Raw genomic sequence first — 23,054 nt, forward strand, 5'->3', positions numbered from 1 at the left:
TAACGATATTCGGCTTTAATTGTCTCATGGTATCATATTTAATATTGTACATGGGGAATATACATCATACCATGCAATATTCAGGGAAGTGCTTACAGGGAAACCAAGATACACTTTATTCACATCACATTACGAGCACCTCATTAATATACCATTTACATATCAAAATGACAAGGTATTCACATAGATTTAAGGCTGCTAGCCAAGATTTCTTCTGGGCTGTAGTGCCATGTAGTCTGGTAGAAGTTTACCAACATTTCTTCTGTCTTCTATGCTAAACTATATGTCCTCCAGAACCTCTACATAGTTAAACAGCTCTGCCAAGTTTGTGTTATTAACTATTGTATGATACTCTCTGAAATAAATAAACTAATACATCTACTTCCCGGTTTATACTCTTCAGTGTCTTTACATAGATTAAAAGAAAGAGGTTCAGATGGGTCAGATACATAGCACACAGTAGAACCAAGAACATGCAACAGAGTGAATGTTTAGGAATTAATGAAAAAGGAACTTTTTGTGTTAAGAATTATCCCCACTTACTATTATGAGGTAACTGGATTAAAAATACAGCAGTCTGAGTAAGAAGTTCCTAGTTACTTAGTAATTTTACATAGCAAAGTTTCTTGGTGCAACCTTTAATTGTTTAAATTAAATCTTGATAAAACAATACAGTTTGAAACTTAATGCAATAACATTAAGTTGCTACAACAGAAAAAATGGAGGAAGGGGAATAAAACAGAAAATTAAATAAAATAAATTTATGTAATACTTTTTAAATATGAATACCACCTTCAACCAAAGTAATGGTGGTAAGAGTATACAATTATTCTTTAGTTCCCAGCAGGATTTTTTTTACCAACATGATCAGACTAGGCCTACCCACCCTTCCAACCAAGAGAAATAAACAAGATCATTATTTAGTAGCCATACTAAGAGAACAGCAGCTTTGGTCAATGGAAAAGGAAGGACATTTGATGCAAGTAAAGAGAGAGGGTTGAAGTATCCTGACATCACAGGTGGCCATATTGTTTGGCATGGAATATTGGCTAATACTTAAATCCAGTCACCAGTGCATATGTTGAAAGAAGCAAAGAAGCTACTTTTCTGAAAGAGATCACATCTGAAGACACTACTAAAAATTACCATCTGAAAGCACTACGCAGCTTCCACACACCCTGTCCACTTGTCAGTCGGTGGAACTCACACACTTCACTCAACATAAATTTGAACAAAGGAGAAGATCCAGGTGGCAAACGTTCACTAAACTGAGCAAGAATCTCTTCAGTTGAGGCTCGTCCATCCATTGATCCACCAAATGCTACAAAGTTCCGTATGTCTGTGAGTAGCTCGACATGCTCCTCTTGAGCTGACACAGATGGGAGTGTTAGAATGCTGTCTGCTGGATTATTGTCTTGTAATCCTTCCTCTCTACACTCGAGTTCAGGTTTCACCATGGGCTCCAGAAGGCGGTTACGGGCCCGCATTCGTGACAGCAGCTCACTGGATGTCATGGGCTCCTCAGTTCTCACATCAAAAGCACTTGCTTTGGGTTCACTCTCAGGAACACTAACAGGACTTGTGACAGCCTTTTTCTTTCCAAACCTACGTCTGTAAAATTAGCAAGCATGAAACTTAATGTCAGTTGCTCATGAAGAATGTTTTTATAACTGTAGTGAACCTGAAGCCAGATCAAACAGGTTACTATGCTTAATGCAAGACAAACCAGTACTTCAATTATGAAACAACTTGATCCTTATGTCATTCAGAAAATATGTTATAGTTAATTTGAAATTTAACAGCACTTTTACTATGTTATGTTATGGAGTAAATTAACCACATCAGACACTTTAGCTTATTTTCTCTGATGAAAGTAATCTCACAGACCAGGGTATTTGCCTCCCAGAATTACCAATGTCTAGTCTGCTTTTACCTGGACAGCAGGACAAAACCATGAAACTGCAGAAGTAATAGCTATGAGTAATGTTAAGTTGCAGCAATGGAGAAAACACAAACATCCATGTTCTTGGACGAAAGCAAACTGGTGAATTAGCAAGCTGATATGAAAAAAGCATTGTGATTAACAGAAATAGTTAGTGTCATAAGTATTTAAATATGTTGCTTATTATTTTAATAAATCACACAATGATAAGATAAACAATACATCATTTTAAGCCACTGTAAAATGAAAGCCAGAAAATAATATTTTGAAGATAACTTACAGAGAATAGATATTATCATTTTATACCTGAAATATCATGTAATGTTCTAAGTTAGTAGTCCAATATGAAACCTGGTAGGACAGGTCCTAAATAAAATAATGCTAATATTGTAATCACAACAAAACAATACAGACATTAAATTCAACACAGTATCAGATACAAGCCAATAATGATTCTCACCGAACTTGGGTTGCTGAAGTGTTACGAGAACGGAGAGCTCCACTCTGACCAGTCCAAGATGGGACACCTGTATCAGCCTGCCAACACTGCCGTCGTGACATTTTCAATGCCTGTACAGCCTCCTTAGCTACTCGACATGCTTCACCTTCCACCAGAGCATAGTCTGCATGTCCTCCTTCCATAATGGAGTCATGTCTCATTGCTGTTTGGATACCTTGGAAGGAGTTAAATTGTTCAATGCAAATGTTTTTACTTCTATTATATTCAATTATGTAAAGCAGAGGTAGTTAATTTATAAGCTTGTGGGTTATGTTGTGTAGTCTGAGGTGTGTGATAGAAAAACCTGATAAAGTTACAAACTACAGACCTTATGTTTACTAAAACCTTAAACCCTAGTAAACTAAACATGAGAATGATTTGTGGATACAGGGACAGACCAATAATCTACCTCATATGCCAAATTTAATCTTTAAACACAGTCTTACCATATCAGCCATTTAGATATGGTTATAAGGCCTGGCAGTGACATGGGCAAAGTGTATCCCTTAACAGAAGGGTACAAGAGGCTAAGCAAAATTTGCAATGACATACACAAAATTCACTTAAAGTACAGGAAAGTTAAATCTGTTGCTGTAAGTAGGGCACTGAAATTACATGTACTGAACATTTTCATTAAAATAACACTCAATATTCCCAATTTCTTTAAATCAGGCAGCTTCACTATTCTGGTTTTATTAGCCTACAAGGGAAAAGAATGAAACTTAAAAATTCTATGTGGTAATCAATACTTCAAAAAGAACACAATTTAAACAACTGAAATAAAGCATAAATTCTGGAATGCATACATGCACTTCTGAACTTAGAATACTTCTTCAGGTTGAAGATTGTCCAAATCTGATACTGAATGTTAGGGATAAACAAAATAAATATAAATCCAATTTTCCATCCTGAAGTTGATTAAAGTGGAATGTTTAATCATGCTCCTTGATGCCTTACAACTATGTTGTTATATGCAACATTTGGTCACGTCATTGTCTTCAATCTGCTTTAGGAATTTCTCTAAAATATCAAAGTTAAAATGGTAAACTTAAAACTCAGCACTGTGCATATCTTCTGTGATGTCTGTGAACTGCAGAAAGATTACATCTTAATGTGGTGGATATCTGAATGAGGTTTCACCATGTTTTACAGTTTCACATACAACTTATAATGGAACAAACCAAGGCACATGAATGAATTTAACAAGTGAAAGACTCACCAGATTTCTTGAACAGTTTACGCAGCACATAGTCATCCTCCTGCCGAGAGCTTTGTTCTCCGCTGTCAGCTAAGGACAATCCTTCCTTTGCTTCACATTGTCCCACCAAGAAAGACACCCTCTCTCCTTCAAACATTGCACCTTTTTCTTCTCTATGTGAATGCTTCCTCTTGTGATATTTCTTCCCATGCTGATGGGACCTAACTGCTCCTTTATTATGAGCCTTCTGCCTTAGCTCTGAGTTCTTCATAACCAAGTTATCTTTTGTCCCAGAAAGATCTTTCACAACTTCTTGCTGCATAAAGTGTTCATTGGGCATCTCTATTCTTGTATACTTTTCACATTGTGCAACACGCTCATCCTTCTCAACAGTCCCTGACTCACTCACAGTTTTCCTCTCACCAGAACCACATTCTTCAATTGGCATAATCTGTGTCGTCAGTTCGAACACATTCTTATTTGCTCCAGATGTATAAGCCACATCCTTGGCTGGATCTGTGCAACAAGGGTGGCAGAGTAGTTCATCACTGCTACCAATCATGTCTCGTCTCTCCTTACAAGATGGTTCTGGAAAACAGAAGACTAAAGAGTGGTTAATTAAACCACTGTTAATGCTATTACTCATTTATAATACATTAGGAGTAATAACATTTCAAGGACAATGAAAGTGGGGACAAGAGGCCAATGCTCACCTACATACTACATAATGCAACCCTTAGTTCATCCCTCAGATTTTGAATACTTCCAATCAAAGCTATAAAAACATTACTTACATCTACTAACGTAATCTATAGCCTCACAATAGGATACACAAAAATATTTTTATATTTGCCACTGGTCTTCATTAACTTGCCTGTAGTGAGTGAGTGAGTGGGCTTGACTCGACTGGATATCAAGCTGAAATTTTTGAGACTCTTAACTTGGAAGGAAGGAAGCAGGAAGAAAAGAAGTAATGAATATGAGATCTGGGGTAGGATGTGGTACAAATGTGGGAATGATGAATGAGTGTGATGGGAAAACTGGTAGAAGTGGATGACTGGAGTTGAGGGTAGTGAGGTGTAAAGTGATGGAGAAGGTAATGATAATTCAATGAAGGTTAAAAGCAACTGAGAAGGCCTTTGTATCCTGGGACAACATGGGTTAAAATGGATGAAGGTGATGTGCGTGTGTGTAGTATGTAGTTTATTTAATAATTCTTAATCAGTACCTCAGACTATAAAGGTCGAATGTAAGGATGATTTAGAAAGGAAGTGGTCATGACCTAATTAAAGGTACTATCCTGGCATTGGCCTGGAAGGACTAAGGAAAACCATGAAAACCCCAGTCAGGATAGCTGGTTTCCAGGCCGAGATTTGAACCCAAGACCTTCTGAATATGAAGCAGGAGTGTGGTAGTGGCAATCATAATGGTGTTGTTATCACTGTTGCTATAGCAAGAAAATACCATTAGCAAAACTTCAAAATCAAATACATTTTGCAAATAACTGAAAACCAAGCAACTTAAAAAAGGAACAGATACAGGACAGAAAGACTGTAATTCACCTTGTTTGCTGATTGAAGCAATCTGCTTACTAAGTAGCTGTGCCAAACGCTTCATGCGTTCCAGCTTTGATGCTGAAAATTTCACACTTCCCAACTCTTTATGTATAGTCTTCTGGTGAAGTTTCTTTTCTCCTTCACATGATTTTGATTTCTTAGGTGTCAATTTTACCTGAAACAGAACTAATATTATTATCTTGTCACAAAGGATCATAGTTATATTACCAGACCTAAACAATAACATCTAGTATTTAACTGTTGAATGTACAGCATATCCAGTGGATCTAAATACCTGGAAAATATGTGAACTAAGAATGAAGATGTCACATCCACCCCTACTTTTGGTGAGAATCTGTTCCCCCTCTGTTAGGCTACCCTCCTATCTCTCTCTCCTGCAGTTCATACTATTGTTGAACTAACAAAACTGAGTGACTGATATGGAATATGGTGTATTAGCATGTCAAAGTTGTTCACAGTGGGAAAGAAATGTTTTTGATATCAAATTTTTAAACTGGTCTAATGGCTTGTCTGGTTTCTAAGTCTTCAGATAAAATACCATAATTATTTCATGTCTTTTTACTGTGTCTTTTCTTAAAATACTTGATTTCAATAGATTATCAGGTTCCAATCAGTACCAGTTTACTGTTTTATTTCACACAGAAAGTTGCAAAGGTCAATAAGAAGATTAAAACATTGATATGGTAGCAAGCAGTTTCCCAGTTTTACTGTCATTTCAACAGTGCAATAAGACATTGTGTCACAAGACGAAACACAATCTTGCACAAATGGGAATCAGTTTTTGCATGTTACTGATAAATAAATCATTTGCTGTAGAGATCAGTGCCCTGCAGTACATATTAGCATTTACCTCTGAGCCAGTGCCTGCAAAGATTGCAGCAGTCTCTGTGGTTTGCTCACTTTCAGCAAGTGTAAACAATTCCAGGAGATCATTAGACTTGAAGAAACGACGCTGACGTGGGTCACAAAGCACTTTATTACAAAGAAACTGTTTAAAGATCTGACGATGATACACCTAAAACAATGAGAATCAAATGAAGAGAAAGACCATTTCAAATATCTGAAGTATCACATACTCCATGCCAAGGTGATAAAATTTATTAAAAATTTCTTAAAGAGTTCCAAGTATATTAATCCCATATATTTCTACAACACAACCAATACAAAGTAGAAGCATCAAAAGAAAAGGGTGAAGATTACCATAGGTATGACAACATATACATGCACACACCTTTTCTTCTATGGTGCCAGCAGTCACCAGTCGATACACAGTCACATGGTTTTGTTGCCCAATACGCCATGCCCTTTCCCGAGCTTGAGTGTCAGTGGCTGGATTCCAGTCTGGGTCATAGATCACCACCCTGTCTGCTCCTGTCAGGTTGATACCTAGACCACCCACACGTGTTGTAAGCAGGAAAACAAAGTATGATGAATCCTGCAACATAATACATTAGGACACTGTTAACAAGCAAGACAAGACAAAGCAATCAGTCTGATGTTTCATCTGCATTGTCTACTGACACTTATAATGACGGTGTCCCTGTTTCGTTCTACTCATTCACATTAAATTTATATCTTTTCATATGTATTCTCTTTGTTAAGGATGTCTACTTCTATTGAATAAAGTAAAGGAAGAATTAATTCAAGAAAAGTTAAAACAAATTTTAAAAATATGCCACTTCTCTCTTTCCATTCTTGTTTTTATAGTATTCCTGTCCAATATACCAGTCACAGAAATACTTGATTTACATGCAATTCATTGCAAATCAAACACAAGAAGCACCATGTTTTATGTGAAGGTACTTTGCATGTATGATTGTATCTGTCCAATTACAGATGTTCAATGTAATTTGAATGTAAGGCCTAAGACAGCTGACGTAAGTTAGAAAACTTGAAAGGAACAGACAACTTTGGAGTCCTAAAAAAATGATGTCTAACAAACCTCATTAAATCTGGTGATAAGGGGCTGTCGTGAAGCAATGCCTGTCCCACCATCCAGCTTCAGGTATTTGTAGCCCTGCTTCTGTACAAATGCCTCCAAGATACACAGCATCTGAAAGAGAAATGATATATTCTAAAAATTTGTGGCTAGTATATCTACCTAAGATCAAGAGGCAAGCAGTTCACAGAGACATCTTTAGAATCTTTTAATTATCTCAAGTATAAAACTGGGGAAAACTGTTCCTTCCAATCCTATGGACATATACATGTTTACAATGGCATTACAGTAAGTACACACAAAAAAAGACAAAGCAAGCTTCTAAATAAGATTAAATTTTTCTGCATAACAAAACATAACATGCAATTTCAATTACACATTATTAGACAAAATGTTTAACCCTTTCCTTAATATTGGTGGCTGATTTTCCAATTGCTCTGCAAGTATAAGTTTTAATCTTGCTGCTATAAGGACAGTTTCTGAATGCAGTTATTATTGATCAATACACCTGAGTATGTACTTGTTTAAACATGTTGATTTTAGTGCACATAAACTGGATCCACTTTATGAGTACAGTACTATGTTACCCATGAGGCCTACAGCTGTGAACTGAGGATGCAAAATTAACATTTTGATGCATTTCAGAAGCAATAGGTTAGCTGCCACTTAATTCTGATTCTGAAGAATTCATGTGGACTGGCTCTGAGAGGTCAGTTTCTGAGACTGAAGATAGATCAATCTGGATGAGAAACATAAGTCTAAACCATTGATAATCTAAACTGTACAGGATTCAATCATGCTGTGTTCCACACTGAAGTTCTGAAGTGTCTAAGGCTGAGACATATAGCTGTTCCAAACATTTCTCGAGTGACACAATGTACCAAAATCACTAAACAGGATTATCTGCCAACTACTAAATGAAATTCTGACCTCCTCTGCAACTCTCTGTAGCATCTGAAGATAATCAAAGTACAATGCAATTAAAAATTATTCTTGAACCTGTGACACTGTTACATCATCTGTTCACAATACAACACCAGAAGTTTCTGCATCATTTCCATAACCAATTTCCCCAGATACCAGCAAAAAGTTATGTTGGGAGCTTCATTAAATGATCCATTTACCCACTTCAAAACCTTCCATACTCTTCTCTGAGACCTATCATGCCCAACAGTCTAATGACAACTGAACAATTCTACTGCATGTAGATAGCATGTATGAGGAGGATCCAGACCACTTGTAATGTCACTGTGTTTGGAATTTGCCTTGACACTTGTAAAGATACTTTTCTGCTCATCCTCTATAATTTTTAAGAGTGATTAGAATACAGTATATATAAGGACAACATTTACAATATTTTAAGCAAGTAAAAAATTATAACTGACCTGCCGACTCTGTGTAAAAAGCAGCACACGGTGACCCTGTTTCTGCCAAATGCTCAGCAGTGATTTTATCACCAACATCTTACCAGCACGGCGCCAGTATCCATATCGACTCTCCTCTGGCAGGTCCTCCTCTCTATCCTGCAACATACAGTACAATATCATATTGTACCTACCAAACAAAACACACTGCAGCTTGTCCTATTGTATCACTCTCCTCCATATAATAATTATCAGGGCTTTTAAAATTATGCCACATCCTTCTTGCAAAACTAATTTTTTTCCCTACTTTCCTTTCCATGTCAACCATAATCCCTGCCTTGTTCTACAGACATCATCAGCTTGTCTTATTTTCAAGCAAATGCAGACAGTATCTTTTTGAGGTAAAAATATTTTAACAATACCAAAATAATTTTGTGTGAAATGTAAAACTCAATACAGTCCCATGTTGAACAGAAATGTGATTCTATGAATGTCAATGACTTAAACAGGGGACCTCTACTCGAGACTCATATTTTGGACATGTAACACACTACCAGACCCAATTTTATGTTTTTCATTTTAAGTCTGTCAAACTCAGTCTGACATTATACCCAAATGTCACCAACAGTTTGACAGGGGGCACAAGAATATTAAATATTACTGATATAATTACTATAGCTTGGAACAAGCTAAAGAAAGATGGAGCTGGTATGTTCTCCTACTGACGATTAATAAGAACCTGCCAATTTTAAATCTAGTTTTTGGTAATTTAACTTATGAACACAGTTTTACTGCTTACTGAAGATAAATAGATTACCATAAATGAAAGGAACTGGTCTTACCCCACGAAGTAATTTTGGTCCCCCTGAATACAGGTCTGGGTGATTGCATATTTTGCGAAGAGCAATTAGCCCTACAAAGACCTGGAATCGACCCTGAAGAATTCGCCCTACTTCATCAGAATCCAAATAGCTTTTGTACAGACTTCGTTGTTCTTCTGTCAGCCGGCAGAACAACACCTGGAAAAACAATAAAATCAACCTGACTCCAGTTTCTCTTAGAACATTTACAAATATATATAATTAAATCTGCTAGAATTTGATCAATACCTGGAGATTTATAACTACAAAGAATTCTAGTGTTAAATATTCAAGTTTGGATACATGATGCTAAATACCTGTTCATTCTTTGGTGGGAGATGTATATGAGATTTAACATCAGTTTTCATGCGGCGCAGTAAGTAGGGTGCAATAGTGTCTCGCAGAACCGTAGCACATCGATATGCTGTTGCTACCTGTACCAGTAGGAGACAAGTAACTTAAATATCTCACTTTTGAGAACTGAGAAGCATAAATAACTGCTCCAGCACTGGAATAAGCTCCATGAAGAAATGTCCTAGACCCACAGATAGTTGCCCAAATGGTCAAAAAATTTCTAATCTTCTATGAAACCAAAAGGTTCATTACCATGTTCACAACAGCCTGGCACTGAACCTTATCCTAGACAGATGAATCCAGTCAACAGCTTCATATGTTGTTTCTTCAAAATCAATTTTAACATTTTCCTCCCATTTACACCTAGTTCTCCCAAGTGATATTTTTCCTTTAGGTTTTGACTGAAATTTTGTACACATTTCTCATCTCCCTGTGCATAATACATGCCAATCCCCTTCATCATCCTTTATTCTTAATACCATAATATTTAGTGAAGAGTGACTCCAGTGTGAGATTTGTGTTTTTAAATATTTCATCACCCTCCAACTTGGACCTTCAAAATGGAAACAAGGTTTTAGATATAGGAAATGTAGACTACATTTAACATAAGTCCACAAATGGTAATGTCTGGATTTTATTTCTGCATGTGTAAATTTCAGCTTCATCAAATGTGTCTCCATCCTAAAAGGAATGTATCACTTCCTCAAATGTTAACATAGCACACTGTAACCAGGTTTTCTAAAATGACAGAATAGTGAATCATAGTATACCTGAACTTCTGAAGCATTAGCATAGCCACCTTGAGTTATTGGGACAGCCATATGAGCAAGAAATACAGGCAAAGTACCCAGTTTTCCAGGAAAGATAAAATCAAACAGTGACCATAACTCCTTCAAATTGTTCTGCATTGGTGAGCCAGAGAGGATGAGCCGGTGGGGTGTACGAAATTGTTTTACAGCCAATGTCACCTGTACAATAAACAAAAATTTCACCTAGCTGGAAGAGAAGCAAGTCCATAAACTATACAAATTGAGCACATACATCTTGGAAATTAAGTATTGCAACTCACATTTATTAAGTTTACAGCAGACAGATACACAATTTTTCCAAAAGACACTTCTAACTTGATGTTTTGCATATTACATTGCTTATTTCATTTACGGGAGTTATTAATTTGTGTCACTAAATAAATTTAATTACAAGAATTTTATAAAAATAGTTACTAGAAAGGGTACAAATTAGAGTTACAACTGAAAGCAGACAAATTTTCTTCAAATTTTTAGACTTAATTACTATTACATTCATATATGCATACCAGATTGCAGAAAACATTTATTGGGAAGACCATTAAAAGAGATCAAAGGCCCACTTATGCAAATCTTTGAATCGGTCATAAAGTTCAGTACTTTGAAGAAGACAAAGAGGGGAAGAAGGAAGCATATTTTTACCAATTTAATTCCTTTCATCCCATGTCTTCCCTGAACACAAGGCATATATAATGATCAAATAACATCATCTCTTTTATGCCTACCTGAGCATCAGGGTTGCGAATCTTGTGGCCCTCATCAAGAATTACATAATGCCAATCCCTGGCCAGCAGGGTCTCTTGGTGCTGCACAGCACCCACATATGATGTCACCAGAATACATCCAACAGAACTCATTTGATGTATTAATGACTTCTTTTTTCCTGTGAGAGTCACATTCCACACAATGAGAAGACCATTTCATAACATTATTAAAAAAAGTCAAAAACATCCATCAAGGTATTTTTCACTCAGTCATAAAAACTGAAGAGTATAGTATTCATTGTGCAGTCAAGCTTCAGCCTGCTCATTAAAAAAAATCCTCATTATGAAACAATAAGGTTCAACACAAAACCTGCCACCTGTATTATCCTCAGCCAGTATAACAGTTCACATCTTCACAGTCTCTTTATCCCCTCTATCACTGGACCTCTTAAGTATCCTCCTATAAGGTTCCGCAAACAAATGTGTGTTTCTTGCAACATCTGCATGCTACACATTCCCCAGTCTAAATCTTGTGCAAGCCATAAAACTGCCATGACAGAGAAGACATAAACTGAACCATTACTACCTTCTTCAAACTAAGCCACTACCCACACAACTGCCATTTCATCAATACATTTCAAACCACTATGCTGATAGAAACACCTACAAATATAGATACTAATCAGTACCATGAAAACCAGCACTAAGATGGGTCAACCATATAATAATGAAGTTTTGTCTAAGAACAGCAACTCCCATTAGTATAAAGACATATGTGCACATAGTGTGACAGGGTTATTTGATCCCACTATATTTGCCTTCTTCCCACTATTGAATATGAAATACCATCAGAATAGCAAAGTTAACAATAAGCTTAGACACAGACATTTATGAAATATAATCTAAAAATTAATGTAACTGAATGCATGAGAAGTGCAAAAAATTTGCAATTACAATGCATGGAAAGATTTTCCTCACCATTGAAGGAGCCAGACTCGTGCAGGACAGCAACTCGGAAATATGGCCACCATAAATGGAATTCCCGCACCCACTGATGCATCACTGTGGTGGGACACACAATGAGACTTGGTCCTACTCCTCTAAAGCTAAAAAGAAACAAGTGAGGCTGAGTTCCTTGCTTCCTCCCAGTCCTGAGTAAATTTTCAATGAGAGCACACTAACCTGCCATGGCGAGACAGCAGTTTGCTATAGTTGAGTCCAGCAAGGAACGCAATAACTTCCACAGTTTTGCCAAGACCCATCTCATCTCCCAGGATGCCCCCACACCTTTGCTGGTTTAGTTCCCAAAGCCATTGCACTCCAACCTTCTGGTAACTGAAAGCAACAAAAACTAACACATGAATATCTACAAAACTACATACATATTCCAAGTTTTGAGAGAGAAACTAAAGATTTGGTACCATAAATAATAGTAACACAGCCTGCCACTGAATATGTCCGGATCCTGTTCAGTCCAGTACCTATCACCACTATCCAGTCCCATATATTTAATTTTAATAGTACCCTCCTATTCCCTTAGTCTTCCAAGTGGTTATGAATAATTAAAGTCTGCGATAATAAACAGTATAATGCATACAAAATTCTTTCTCCAAAATTCATAGGAATATACCACTTGGGAGACAGACAATATTGTTTGAACAAATATCAGAGATATAAGAAAAGAAGATGTAACCTAGGCTGACCTGCTGAATGTCAAATGACAGACTTCTGTTAAGATGATGATGTTTGGGTTCTTTAACAAGGAATTTCTCATCAGCTAACTATAGTACCTGCTGTTCAAGGAACAGCATATCCATAAACTGGTTGCTTTGTTCATGGTAACATCTACACTAAACCAAGATACTATTGATCTCACCATGTCCTAATTTACAAACAAACTTTAGCAAGTTACTGTTTTAATAAGACATTCAGAACTATTTTCCCAATGAGAAATCAGTGCTATGTGTGCATACATGTCCACACATTTGAATATGTATTGTCAATCCTTCAAAGTGAGATCATTTTTAGTGAAGGAAGAGGAACATTTGTCTCCAATATTAAAGAGTCAAAGTGAACTATCTCATGTTTCAAGAACTGTAATGCCTCTGGTACTAATTTTTAAATTCACATCCAACATTTTCTTATATGTTCTGATATAAATACTATTCTTGTTGTTAAGAAATTATGACACAGAGTATCATAAAAACAAAAGCTGTATAACAGACATGTACATGTCCCTCTCGGACTCATGAAAAATGTCAGGTATACATAGCATGTCCTTTCACAATGAAAGATTAAACCTATCTGCACCAAAATCTAGTCCATTTAATCTTGACTTTGGAAAGTGGACTTCTCTTCAAACAGTAATGAAAGGGAACTAAAATTTATAACATTTGTTTCACTTACTTGTATAGCTTAGACCACAGATCCCTAGGCAACTTGTATCCTCCTCCTATTTCATGGCCACCCATCTCCTCAGGCTCAGTCTGCCTCGCTTTCTGTTCTTCCCATAGCTTCAGTCGCTCATTATAGTCTTCAATATTACCATCATCAATCTCTTTCTTTCCTGCAGAGGACACAACAAAAACAATTTGTATTCATCGCTATTAATCCTTTGACTCATGAGTATTTATTTCTTAATTCACAAGCTCCTGTATGATTTATAATTGACCAGTAAAAAACATATTTAAATGGTTACCTACAATAGGCCAGGGTTGGTAAGGTTAGGATAAAGTGCTCTTGGGAACTCCTGTCTATATGTGGCATCTTCTCAAAGAGGGCCTTCTGAATCCCCAACCTACTCACAATGCCAACCCAAAATTATTTAATAATCCTTTACTAGTGATGAGATCAATGAAATGACACTTACTGCTTTTGCGCCGCTTAGCTCTTGTTTCCTCATCAGAGTAATCCCAGTCACTATCATCTGTCCCCCATTCTTGTAAGTCCTGCCGTTGCTTGTGTTTCCCTGATGGTGTTCTCTTCTTTGTTGGTACCTTTACATGCCTGCCACACTCTAAGAAAAGGAACTGTTTATGTACTATAAAGCAGCTAATATAACACAATTCATACTGCAAAAATCTATCAAATAACTTATTCTGAAAGAATTCAAATAACATTACATTAAAGGTACAAATCCTCATATATAACCTCATTCTATTCTTCCTTTAGTTAAAAATATTCCCAACACCTGTACTTAGAGAAAGAGGTAAGTTCCAAATCCATTCAAAATAATGCATTATTTACTGTTTTATTTAGTTTTTAGTTTTTATATAATGGAAACAGAGGCATAAAATATTATGAAATTAATAGGAGTACACTTTTAAATAAAATTATAACTACAAATAAAGTAAACAAAACAAAACTGCATGTAATAAATTTTAGGGTCTTCAGATATTTACTGTAAGTTTCAAGCTAAAAATAAAAGATAAAGTATATTATACCAACATTAAATTTAATGGATTTGAGTTTTTAATATCACAACTGTTGGTACTTTGTTTTAAGAATGTGTCTGTAAGTTTCCTAACATTTTTACTTATTTTCATGCCTTCATATTCTATGATTACCTAAGTATCAAAATAAATAAATAAATAAAAGTATATATATTACACCAACACAGGATAAAATCATTCAAGTCATAACAGGAATACACATCCTTTCATTCCTAGAAAACATTATAACAACAATCCAGTGTCCTGTCAAACTTGATTAAAGAAACAAACATCAAGAAATGCCACATACCCTTCCTCCCCAATTCTTCCAGCTCACTCTCCGATGGCAAGTACTCACTCCCCTCACTGTCTTCAAGGGCTGTCTGTTCAGACATAAGTTTGCCTGGCTTCTTCTTCTGATCCCTATTAAAAAAGTCTTAATTTCATATTAACTAAATAACCAGAATACTGCTTCCTCTGACACATGCTCCCACTGGACCATAACAGACTACACTGAGGAACAGGGGAATCATAAATTCTGATACACTGAGAAAGACATGGACACAAACATAGAAATACTGTACTTCGCAGATAAAGAGTCATAAATGCAGTTACATACTTTTCTGGTGACTATAATAAACTTCTTAGAATCATATTTACTTAGTAGTACAAAGCAGTACCGCCTATCAATAAAATTGCAATTTTGGAAGGAAAAAAGTCAGTCTCAACTAACACTTGAAAACTGTAAAATTAAGTGGAGTTTACTTCTAAAATAGAGAACTGATATCAAAATAACGGAAAAACCTAAATTTAACACTGGAAAGGGATCCTGTACCATTATTATTGTTGTTATACAATTAATTTCATTGCTGAAATTGTTCAAGTTAAAAAATTTGTAAGATAAGTGAATACATTAAACATTTAATCTAATTCAATGACAATTTTCTACATGTTAAACACACTGGTATTCATACAAATCACAGAACCAGTTTACAGGGATAAAATTTCATGCAACTTCACAATTATGTAAATTCTGTGTCTCAGTGTGCATGTATGTGTGTCAGTGACTGATAAAATGGCCTTACATTACAATTTCTAAGTACATTAATGACAATGTATAGACAATAAAAGTATTCCTTTGAAAGAATCATAATTAAGATGCTGAATAAACAACCATTTCAGGAGCCAGGACTAGACAGAGAAACCAAGTGGGCAAAGATACACTAAAGGGAGTATGAAAAGAGTGGACACTGATCCTGAAGGTATTCTTATGTGAAGACTGTGAATAAAAAAATTAATTGCTTGGAGACAACTCACCCTGATGTAAACATCAATAAATGATAGTTTTAATAACAAATAATTACTTCACAAATCAGTGATGTTAACTATACACAATACTTGCCACCAATCATTGCTAGAATTTGTGCCAAATTTTTCCTTTTTGGGTCGTTTCTTTGGCAGTAGGATACTTTTCTTCAGTGGTGAATTTCTTTTAATTCCTTTTTTCTGGTCAGCCTCACCATGAAGTTTTACACTCACTTCTTTCTCAATTGCATGAGCCTTTACTAGCTTCATTTTCTTGATACCACCCTTCTGCTTCTTCTGAAGTTCTGCTTGACTTTCCAGGTACTTCTCAAATTCTGTGAGACCTCTGGTGGACTGACTGGAACAGAGAGCAGGTGGTATACCATTGAGCACCAAGTAGTTACGATCAACTGGGACTACTGCTCAAAAACATGGTTTGTGGAAAGGTAGAATGTAAGATTCTACAGACGTTAGGAATTACAATTAATTAGCTTTATAGGGGAGAAGCTGACTTGTTATGGTACATGATATAAACTAACAAGTGAACCAATTACATTAACCTTTACTTATTTCATATATTTTGGCCTAATACAGAAGAAGGAAGGGGATACTATATAATAAAGAACTTTATGATTCACATTGTAGCTGCACAAGTCCGTGGACCATGCCACAGCTTGTTTCCCTAAGATATCTAAGTTATGAAGGACATCAGTTTTTAAAATTTATATTTCACAAAGAACATGGGCTGGCAACCCAAATCAGTGAAAATTTCCATTGAGGGTGTTTTGGTTTACCTCACACCCTATTTCTACTCATCTGTGGCAAACCAATAGAAGAGGAATTGCTCTCACTTGAACTAGTTGTTCAATCAAGAAGTGGACTAAGTTCCAATCTGGCTGACCAATTAGAATCTGCCTCTTAACAGCTAAATATTGTGTACCGTTGTCTGTGCATGTGCTGCTCATGTGTCACTAACCTTACCAAACCTAACCCAACCCAACTCAACATAAAAATTCAACTAAATCCACCCCTTAACAGCTAAATATTGTGCATGGTTGTCTGCGCATGCGCACATAGCCAACTGCACATAAGTGTCACTAACCTAACCTCACCTCACCTAACCCAGCCTGACCAAATTCAACTAAATCTGTCTGTTAGCAGCTGCATACTGCATAGTCTTCTGCGCACATACATATGTTTGACTGTGTATGCACATCACTAATTGCACCTAATCTAACCCAAGCTAACACAACGTAACTAAATTCAATTAAATCCAACCCTAAACAGCCGAATATTGTACAGCTACTTGTAAGATAAGAAATATATGAAAATGTGTTAAGCCACTGAAATCATAAACTTATTGTGACTACTAGCACATGCATATGGAATTAAACTATCAATTCTCTCCATTTTATACATATATTACCTTATTGTATGTTGTAAAGAACATTTTCTTTTTATGCAAATAAATGTGTGTGACTATCACTGCAACACATGAGCAGAAAAGACAGCATTCAGCCTCTGTATTAAACACATGTGTGAACAAAAATTACAATTTTACCTGCCAGTGGTTGCCAACCGGTTACCAAGAACATTTCCAAATGGAGTCATTTCTCCCAATCTTATTCTATGCTCTCTTTCACTCTCCTGCTGCTTATCTTTTCCTGATGTGGCATCTGGAGTCATGGTGACCTAACAACACATCCGTCAACAAGTTTAGAATTGTGAAATGACTATGTGGTAAAACAATATATGTAAATTTTCAACAGTGTAAATCATTAAAACACAACAACAACGACGACGACGAGGACAAGATGGAGAAATGTCTAAATCTCATCTTAAGTTGGTCCTTCTCTATAAAGTTCTCCATTGGACAATATTTCATAATCAATAAATTTATGTAGAAGGTTCTGCAACTCTGTTTCTTTAGTAAACAGTCTCAAATTAGCAGCAGTATATGGTAATGTGGACTTTCCTGGCACTTACAGACAATATAAAGCATAAGTTCATAAAACCAAATTTTAGATTTCTACAGCCTGGTAACCAAACTGACATACATAATTAAAATCATTTATCTTCTGAACCCTTGAGAATCCCTTATAGGATAATGGGATGCCATGGCTGAGCATGCAATACAGTTTAGCTATAGAAAACATCATTTATAAACCATCTTATCATAATAAGCAAATTATCGATCCTCACTGGCTTAAAATACATCTTCAGTGCCTCATTGACACCAAAACAACACTCAACTAAAATCAAACTTACAATACTACCACCTCCAGTCAGATTAGTATACTTTTGTTGCAAGAGATCTGCATGATCTTTCAATGCTACTAACTCCTTATGCCCAGTTTCAACACTCTTCCTCACTGACACAGCCTGCTTCTCACTTGAAATTCCTGTTACTTTCAAAGCTTTCAGGATTGTTTCTGATTTTCTCAGTTCTTGCTTACAGGTCCTGGAGACAAACAGCAAAAAGAAATGTATTTCAAAGTATCATTCATGTGTCTTTGCTTGCATTTAACAGCCCATGCTTCTAGTGGTTATCAAAATATTAGAAAACTTTTGTTCTTGTGGATTCAAATAAAGCTTGTGAATTTGTGCAGATGTCTTTTTTCTTATTGAAACCATCATTCCACTTTCTACAATAGTTCTACAAAGGTTTTCTCAGAAATTAATTACATATGGATCATAATTTATTAATAAAGACATATGAACAGTCTCAATCGCACTAAAGTGAACTTCATATTTGGTTCCAAGTTTATAATTTGTAGAAAAGCACAAATTACTGCCAATGTCCATCATTCCTACATACAAAAAACACCATTTTGGTCAAATACTTTTGCATTAAATTTAATATTTCAGGCAAATACAAAACATTATTGATGGGATTTAATTTTCATCTACAGCAATGTTCCAAAAATTGTTATCTCCAAGGAACATTCTTGGTGCCCCAAAAATTGTGATGGAACACATATCCAAAATAAACACTTCAGGCATAAACGGTCACACAACAGTGTGAGTTTTGCATAACAGACCAAAGGGAAACTTGAAAAAAGCTACCTTAAGGTTTCAAAGAACTATGGAAGAAGTCTCAAGCAATACAAATGGATAAAAACATGATTCCTTTGAAATCATAAAACATAAAGATGTCAAATGACTATGGATGAGAATAATGACTACTGGAGAGACAACTGTGACAACATGTAGAAAACAGAGCACAGAAACAGCAAACAAATATACAAGCGGAGGATCTATGGTAGGACAGACAAGAAAGGAGAAAGCTTTGTTATAATTACCTGATGAAAATATAAACTTACATAATTTTATCTGCAACAGTCTTCATCTGTACCTCCAGCTGTTGTCGATCAAGTTGCTCCAAAGCTTGATCCACCTGCTGAATGATTCCTTTTTCCAATGTAGCCTGATCATAAACTGACAATCCAAGCACCTGAAGTTCTGCAGCTTCATCAGACAGCTGCGCCTCCTCAATTTGGCTGCGATCCACCTTCAACAAAAGTTTTGTTCTTTTTTTTTAAGTTGCCAGGTAAGTAAAATTATGGTATTCTTGAATTCTTTTTCTATTTCGAATAAGGAAGAGTCATCAAAGTTATAAAATTGTTGCTGTAGTAATTTCCAGTATCATCTTTATTAATCTGTATATTTACAATAACAATCCTTGAAAAAATATTTTAATCTATAACAGATAAAATGAACACTACTGGATCGTACAACATAATGAGGAGCTTGTGATTAATATAGATCATCAGGTAGTGTTCACCATCATTATCCTCCTCCTGTCAGGCATTAAACCTATGACCTGTTATGATTCCATACCATCTTTTCAGTGGTCTTCCCAAACTTCTCTTTCCTACATTTGTACACTACAATCAGTTTTGGTATTCTGATGTTTTCATCCTTCTTACATGTTGTTACCAATTAGTTTGGTAATAGTATACAAACTAGTGACTGAATTTTTAAAGCTTCTTCAGATGTCTTTATTTTGTTTATGATCAAACAGCATGTTACCTGCAGTTATCCTCACAAATTTTATTCTGGATGCTCATAATCACTTTTCATCTGGTATCCTTAAGATAGTGAAATCAAGGCTGCTACAATTGGCTAAACATAAAGCCTGCATGGGGAGACAAAAAATGTTTGTGGGGAAACATCTTGGAAATCAGACACCTAAAAGGGCAGAGGAAATTGGAGAATAACGGCATGGATTGATCTTAGAAAGAATGATTGTGAGGACTGAATGTTCATACATGTTACATTCAATGGTGGGCTCTGGTCTTAAAAGTATTTAATTTTCAGGCTCTGCTTCCAGAGAGTTGATCATATGGTCAGCCTGTCAAATAGTTAATTCATTCTTTCTATTAATATACAAGGTTGGTTAATATCTGACCAAAATTTTCATTTCTTCTCATAGGAGATGTGGGTCACTGTCATTTTTAGAGATTAATTTAATGGAATTGGACAAGTGTGTATGTGTAGTGGGAAAGTACCTCAAATGGCACAAATTATTCCTTTAACTCTCTCAACTCATAACCTATGTGATATTTGTGATCCCTACATACAAATGAATGTTAATAAAATGGTAATAATAATGAATATATTATTATTTTATTATTCACCTGAAATATAACAGAATCATCCACAGGTGACATCTCTTCAACTTCATGTTTTCTGGTCTCAATCCTAATTTTTGATGCTTCATTCTCTTCAGTATATCCTTTGAACTGTTTGGTGTGAGATATGTCAGGATCTTGATCCACTTTATTCCAAACATGCACATTTGCAAACTGAGGCTCATTACTAGTGTCTACCTGTACTGAATTACCTATCTCTTCAATATGAAATGATCTAGTACTTTGGGGGCACGCTACAATATCCTCATAATGATCACTTTCTTGCAGATCAATCTAAAACAAGAATTAAATAATAAGTATACAAAAATGAAATTTTATCAGCACCCTGTCTGCAGGTTTCTTCTGCTTCCTTTTCATACTTATATCTGATATAACCACATATCAAACATCTACAACCTTCATTCATTCATCCCTTCCCCTCAAAGCCTTTTACAAATCTAATTACTTGGGTATTACAACAAAGTCTACATTGCTGGAATCAACTTTCAAGCTCCTAAGCTAACACTTCACTTCATACATAATTATGATGTTGCAAGATAACTAAGGAAATAAATAATAAAGTATGAAGTGAAGTGTTCGTGATGACTGGAGTTGATGAAATACTCCTGGGCCACCAACATTTGGTTTGTTCACCCTTCAGCCACCTGACATGGCTTGTAGCCTGAGAGTATTTCATCATTATGTGGTAGAAATTCCCTATTCAAGCAATCACGTGGAGGGACTCAGGAGAAGTATTCATATTTAATCAGTTACTTGTGTCTTGCAGTTTGTATACTCTTTCTTACTGAAGAACAAAAGTGATGTAAGTAGAAGGGTGGAGAATTTGCCACTTAAAATATCAGAAAGGATAGATGGTCCCCTGGTACTTCACAGTGTGTCATACACCTTACCAAGATATTCAATCCAATACAGTACTTTGGTCTACCCATTGATCCATGCATATTATAAGAAATGTTTAAGTACTCATCTAGTAACACAGAACTGGGCTAACAGTACCCATTATAATCCCCAAACTTAATTCATTTTTACATAATTTCAAAAGACTTTTCAGGGGCAAGGAAGAACTAGACTGATGTAAATATTCTACTCTAACTTCCCCGCTAATCTGATATTCAATCAACATAACTTATGCTAACTCCATCTAACACATTCAGCTTATTGAACACAATAATATTAAACTCATACCAACATATCTACCATCATAACATACACAGAACTACTACAGAGTTAAAACGATTAAAAACTATAAATCAGCAAAAGTGTAAATAAATCTAAGATGAAACAAACACAAATACAAAGATGACCTAAAGATGGGTGTCTTCTACGTTGTAGTGTCGTGTGATCTGATAGAAGTTTACCAACATTTCTGAGGTCCTTGCTGACTCCATCCTCAGGGCAATCACCCTGACTATCAGACTACATGACACTATAACCAAGAAGACTGTCATCTTCATACTCACTGCTGTGAGAGCCTCAAATCCTACATAAAGATGACCTGTTTCAGGTATAGAGGTTTTCAACCTACCACCTCAATTCTAACTAAGATAACTGTGAAAGCCTAAAGGAATAAAACACTTGAGAGCCACAGGAGTAGATGGAAAGATATTAAATGGATCTGGAAGTAAGAGGTGATTGTGGACTGGATTAATCTGGTTAAGAACAGGGTCCAGCGTTGGGATACTGTGAACTCAGTAATGAACCTTCAGGGTCTGTAAAGGAGGGTAATTTCTAGGCCTACTAGCTTCTCAAGTACAATGACGATAGCTCTAAGTAATGCACAAGAAGAGAAAAAATATATTTAACCCGAAACTCGCATGTTCCATACGCAATGTTTACCTGAATTCCTGCAATATTGGCTTGAGTCATACGATCAGCCGACATATTTGTTCTCACAAATTAAACTACCGGAATATATTAAACGTATTCCTACTTATAATATAACCTTATTAACTACGTTACAACTGTTGTGTCATTAATTCCTACGTAACAACATACTTTAAAACTGAAACAGTAAGACAATCACGCCTGACTACAAATACAAAATGAGGCAAAATTTAACACCGCTTCTAACCACTGTCTTTACTTCAAAATTCGCAGTATCCTCTATGATTTATAAGCTACATATCCAGACTCTGTACACTCTGCTACGAGACACATTTTACAAATCTGTGAACCAGGTTTCAGCAATGTAAACAATCCATGGGGTTCCAATTGATTTCCCGTCACTGTACTTGTACTCATTCTTGCAAACATGTCAGCTGAAAAACAAGTGCAACTTATTAATAGAATATTGTAGAACTTCAGTAACAAGCCTTTGTTATACTGGGTTGAGACATTTATGTATATTCCGTGGTGGAAAAGACCATACTGTTTTATCATAATTCATTCATCCCTTTCAGTAAAAGCAAAAACAGAAAATA

General features: G+C 35.8%; 1 protein-coding gene across 3 annotated transcripts in view; it reads right to left on the reverse strand.

Moving 5' to 3' along the window:
• LOC110837615 (DNA excision repair protein ERCC-6) overlaps positions 1 to 23,054 on the reverse strand; it is a 23,271-nt gene continuing 217 nt past the window's right edge. The window contains exons 2-24 of one of the 3 annotated variants that reach the window (XM_022079921.2): positions 22,471 to 22,892; positions 20,620 to 20,907; positions 19,303 to 19,490; positions 18,248 to 18,440; positions 17,541 to 17,671; positions 16,077 to 16,337; positions 14,985 to 15,097; positions 14,113 to 14,259; positions 13,650 to 13,809; positions 12,426 to 12,578; positions 12,222 to 12,349; positions 11,265 to 11,422; positions 10,504 to 10,701; positions 9,697 to 9,813; positions 9,362 to 9,538; positions 8,541 to 8,678; positions 7,159 to 7,269; positions 6,448 to 6,651; positions 6,067 to 6,231; positions 5,202 to 5,370; positions 3,661 to 4,242; positions 2,403 to 2,616; positions 1 to 1,611 (exon numbers count right to left, since the gene is read on the reverse strand). In XM_022079921.2, the coding sequence (XP_021935613.2) occupies positions 1,143 to 1,611; positions 2,403 to 2,616; positions 3,661 to 4,242; positions 5,202 to 5,370; positions 6,067 to 6,231; positions 6,448 to 6,651; positions 7,159 to 7,269; positions 8,541 to 8,678; positions 9,362 to 9,538; positions 9,697 to 9,813; positions 10,504 to 10,701; positions 11,265 to 11,422; positions 12,222 to 12,349; positions 12,426 to 12,578; positions 13,650 to 13,809; positions 14,113 to 14,259; positions 14,985 to 15,097; positions 16,077 to 16,337; positions 17,541 to 17,671; positions 18,248 to 18,440; positions 19,303 to 19,490; positions 20,620 to 20,907; positions 22,471 to 22,515 (4,509 nt within the window). In that variant the 5' untranslated portion in view covers positions 22,516 to 22,892 and the 3' untranslated portion in view covers positions 1 to 1,142. The remainder of the gene's footprint in view (positions 1,612 to 2,402; positions 2,617 to 3,660; positions 4,243 to 5,201; positions 5,371 to 6,066; positions 6,232 to 6,447; positions 6,652 to 7,158; positions 7,270 to 8,540; positions 8,679 to 9,361; positions 9,539 to 9,696; positions 9,814 to 10,503; positions 10,702 to 11,264; positions 11,423 to 12,221; positions 12,350 to 12,425; positions 12,579 to 13,649; positions 13,810 to 14,112; positions 14,260 to 14,984; positions 15,098 to 16,076; positions 16,338 to 17,540; positions 17,672 to 18,247; positions 18,441 to 19,302; positions 19,491 to 20,619; positions 20,908 to 22,470; positions 22,893 to 23,054) is intronic. The other 2 variants (XM_022079922.2, XM_022079924.2) reach the window with 2 other exon arrangements.

Source organism: Zootermopsis nevadensis, unplaced genomic scaffold (genome assembly GCF_977971745.1).
Source record: "Zootermopsis nevadensis isolate Lab colony 2312 unplaced genomic scaffold, Znev_1.0 Znev_ptg000003l, whole genome shotgun sequence".
Taxonomy (NCBI): Eukaryota; Metazoa; Arthropoda; class Insecta; order Blattodea; family Termopsidae; genus Zootermopsis; species Zootermopsis nevadensis.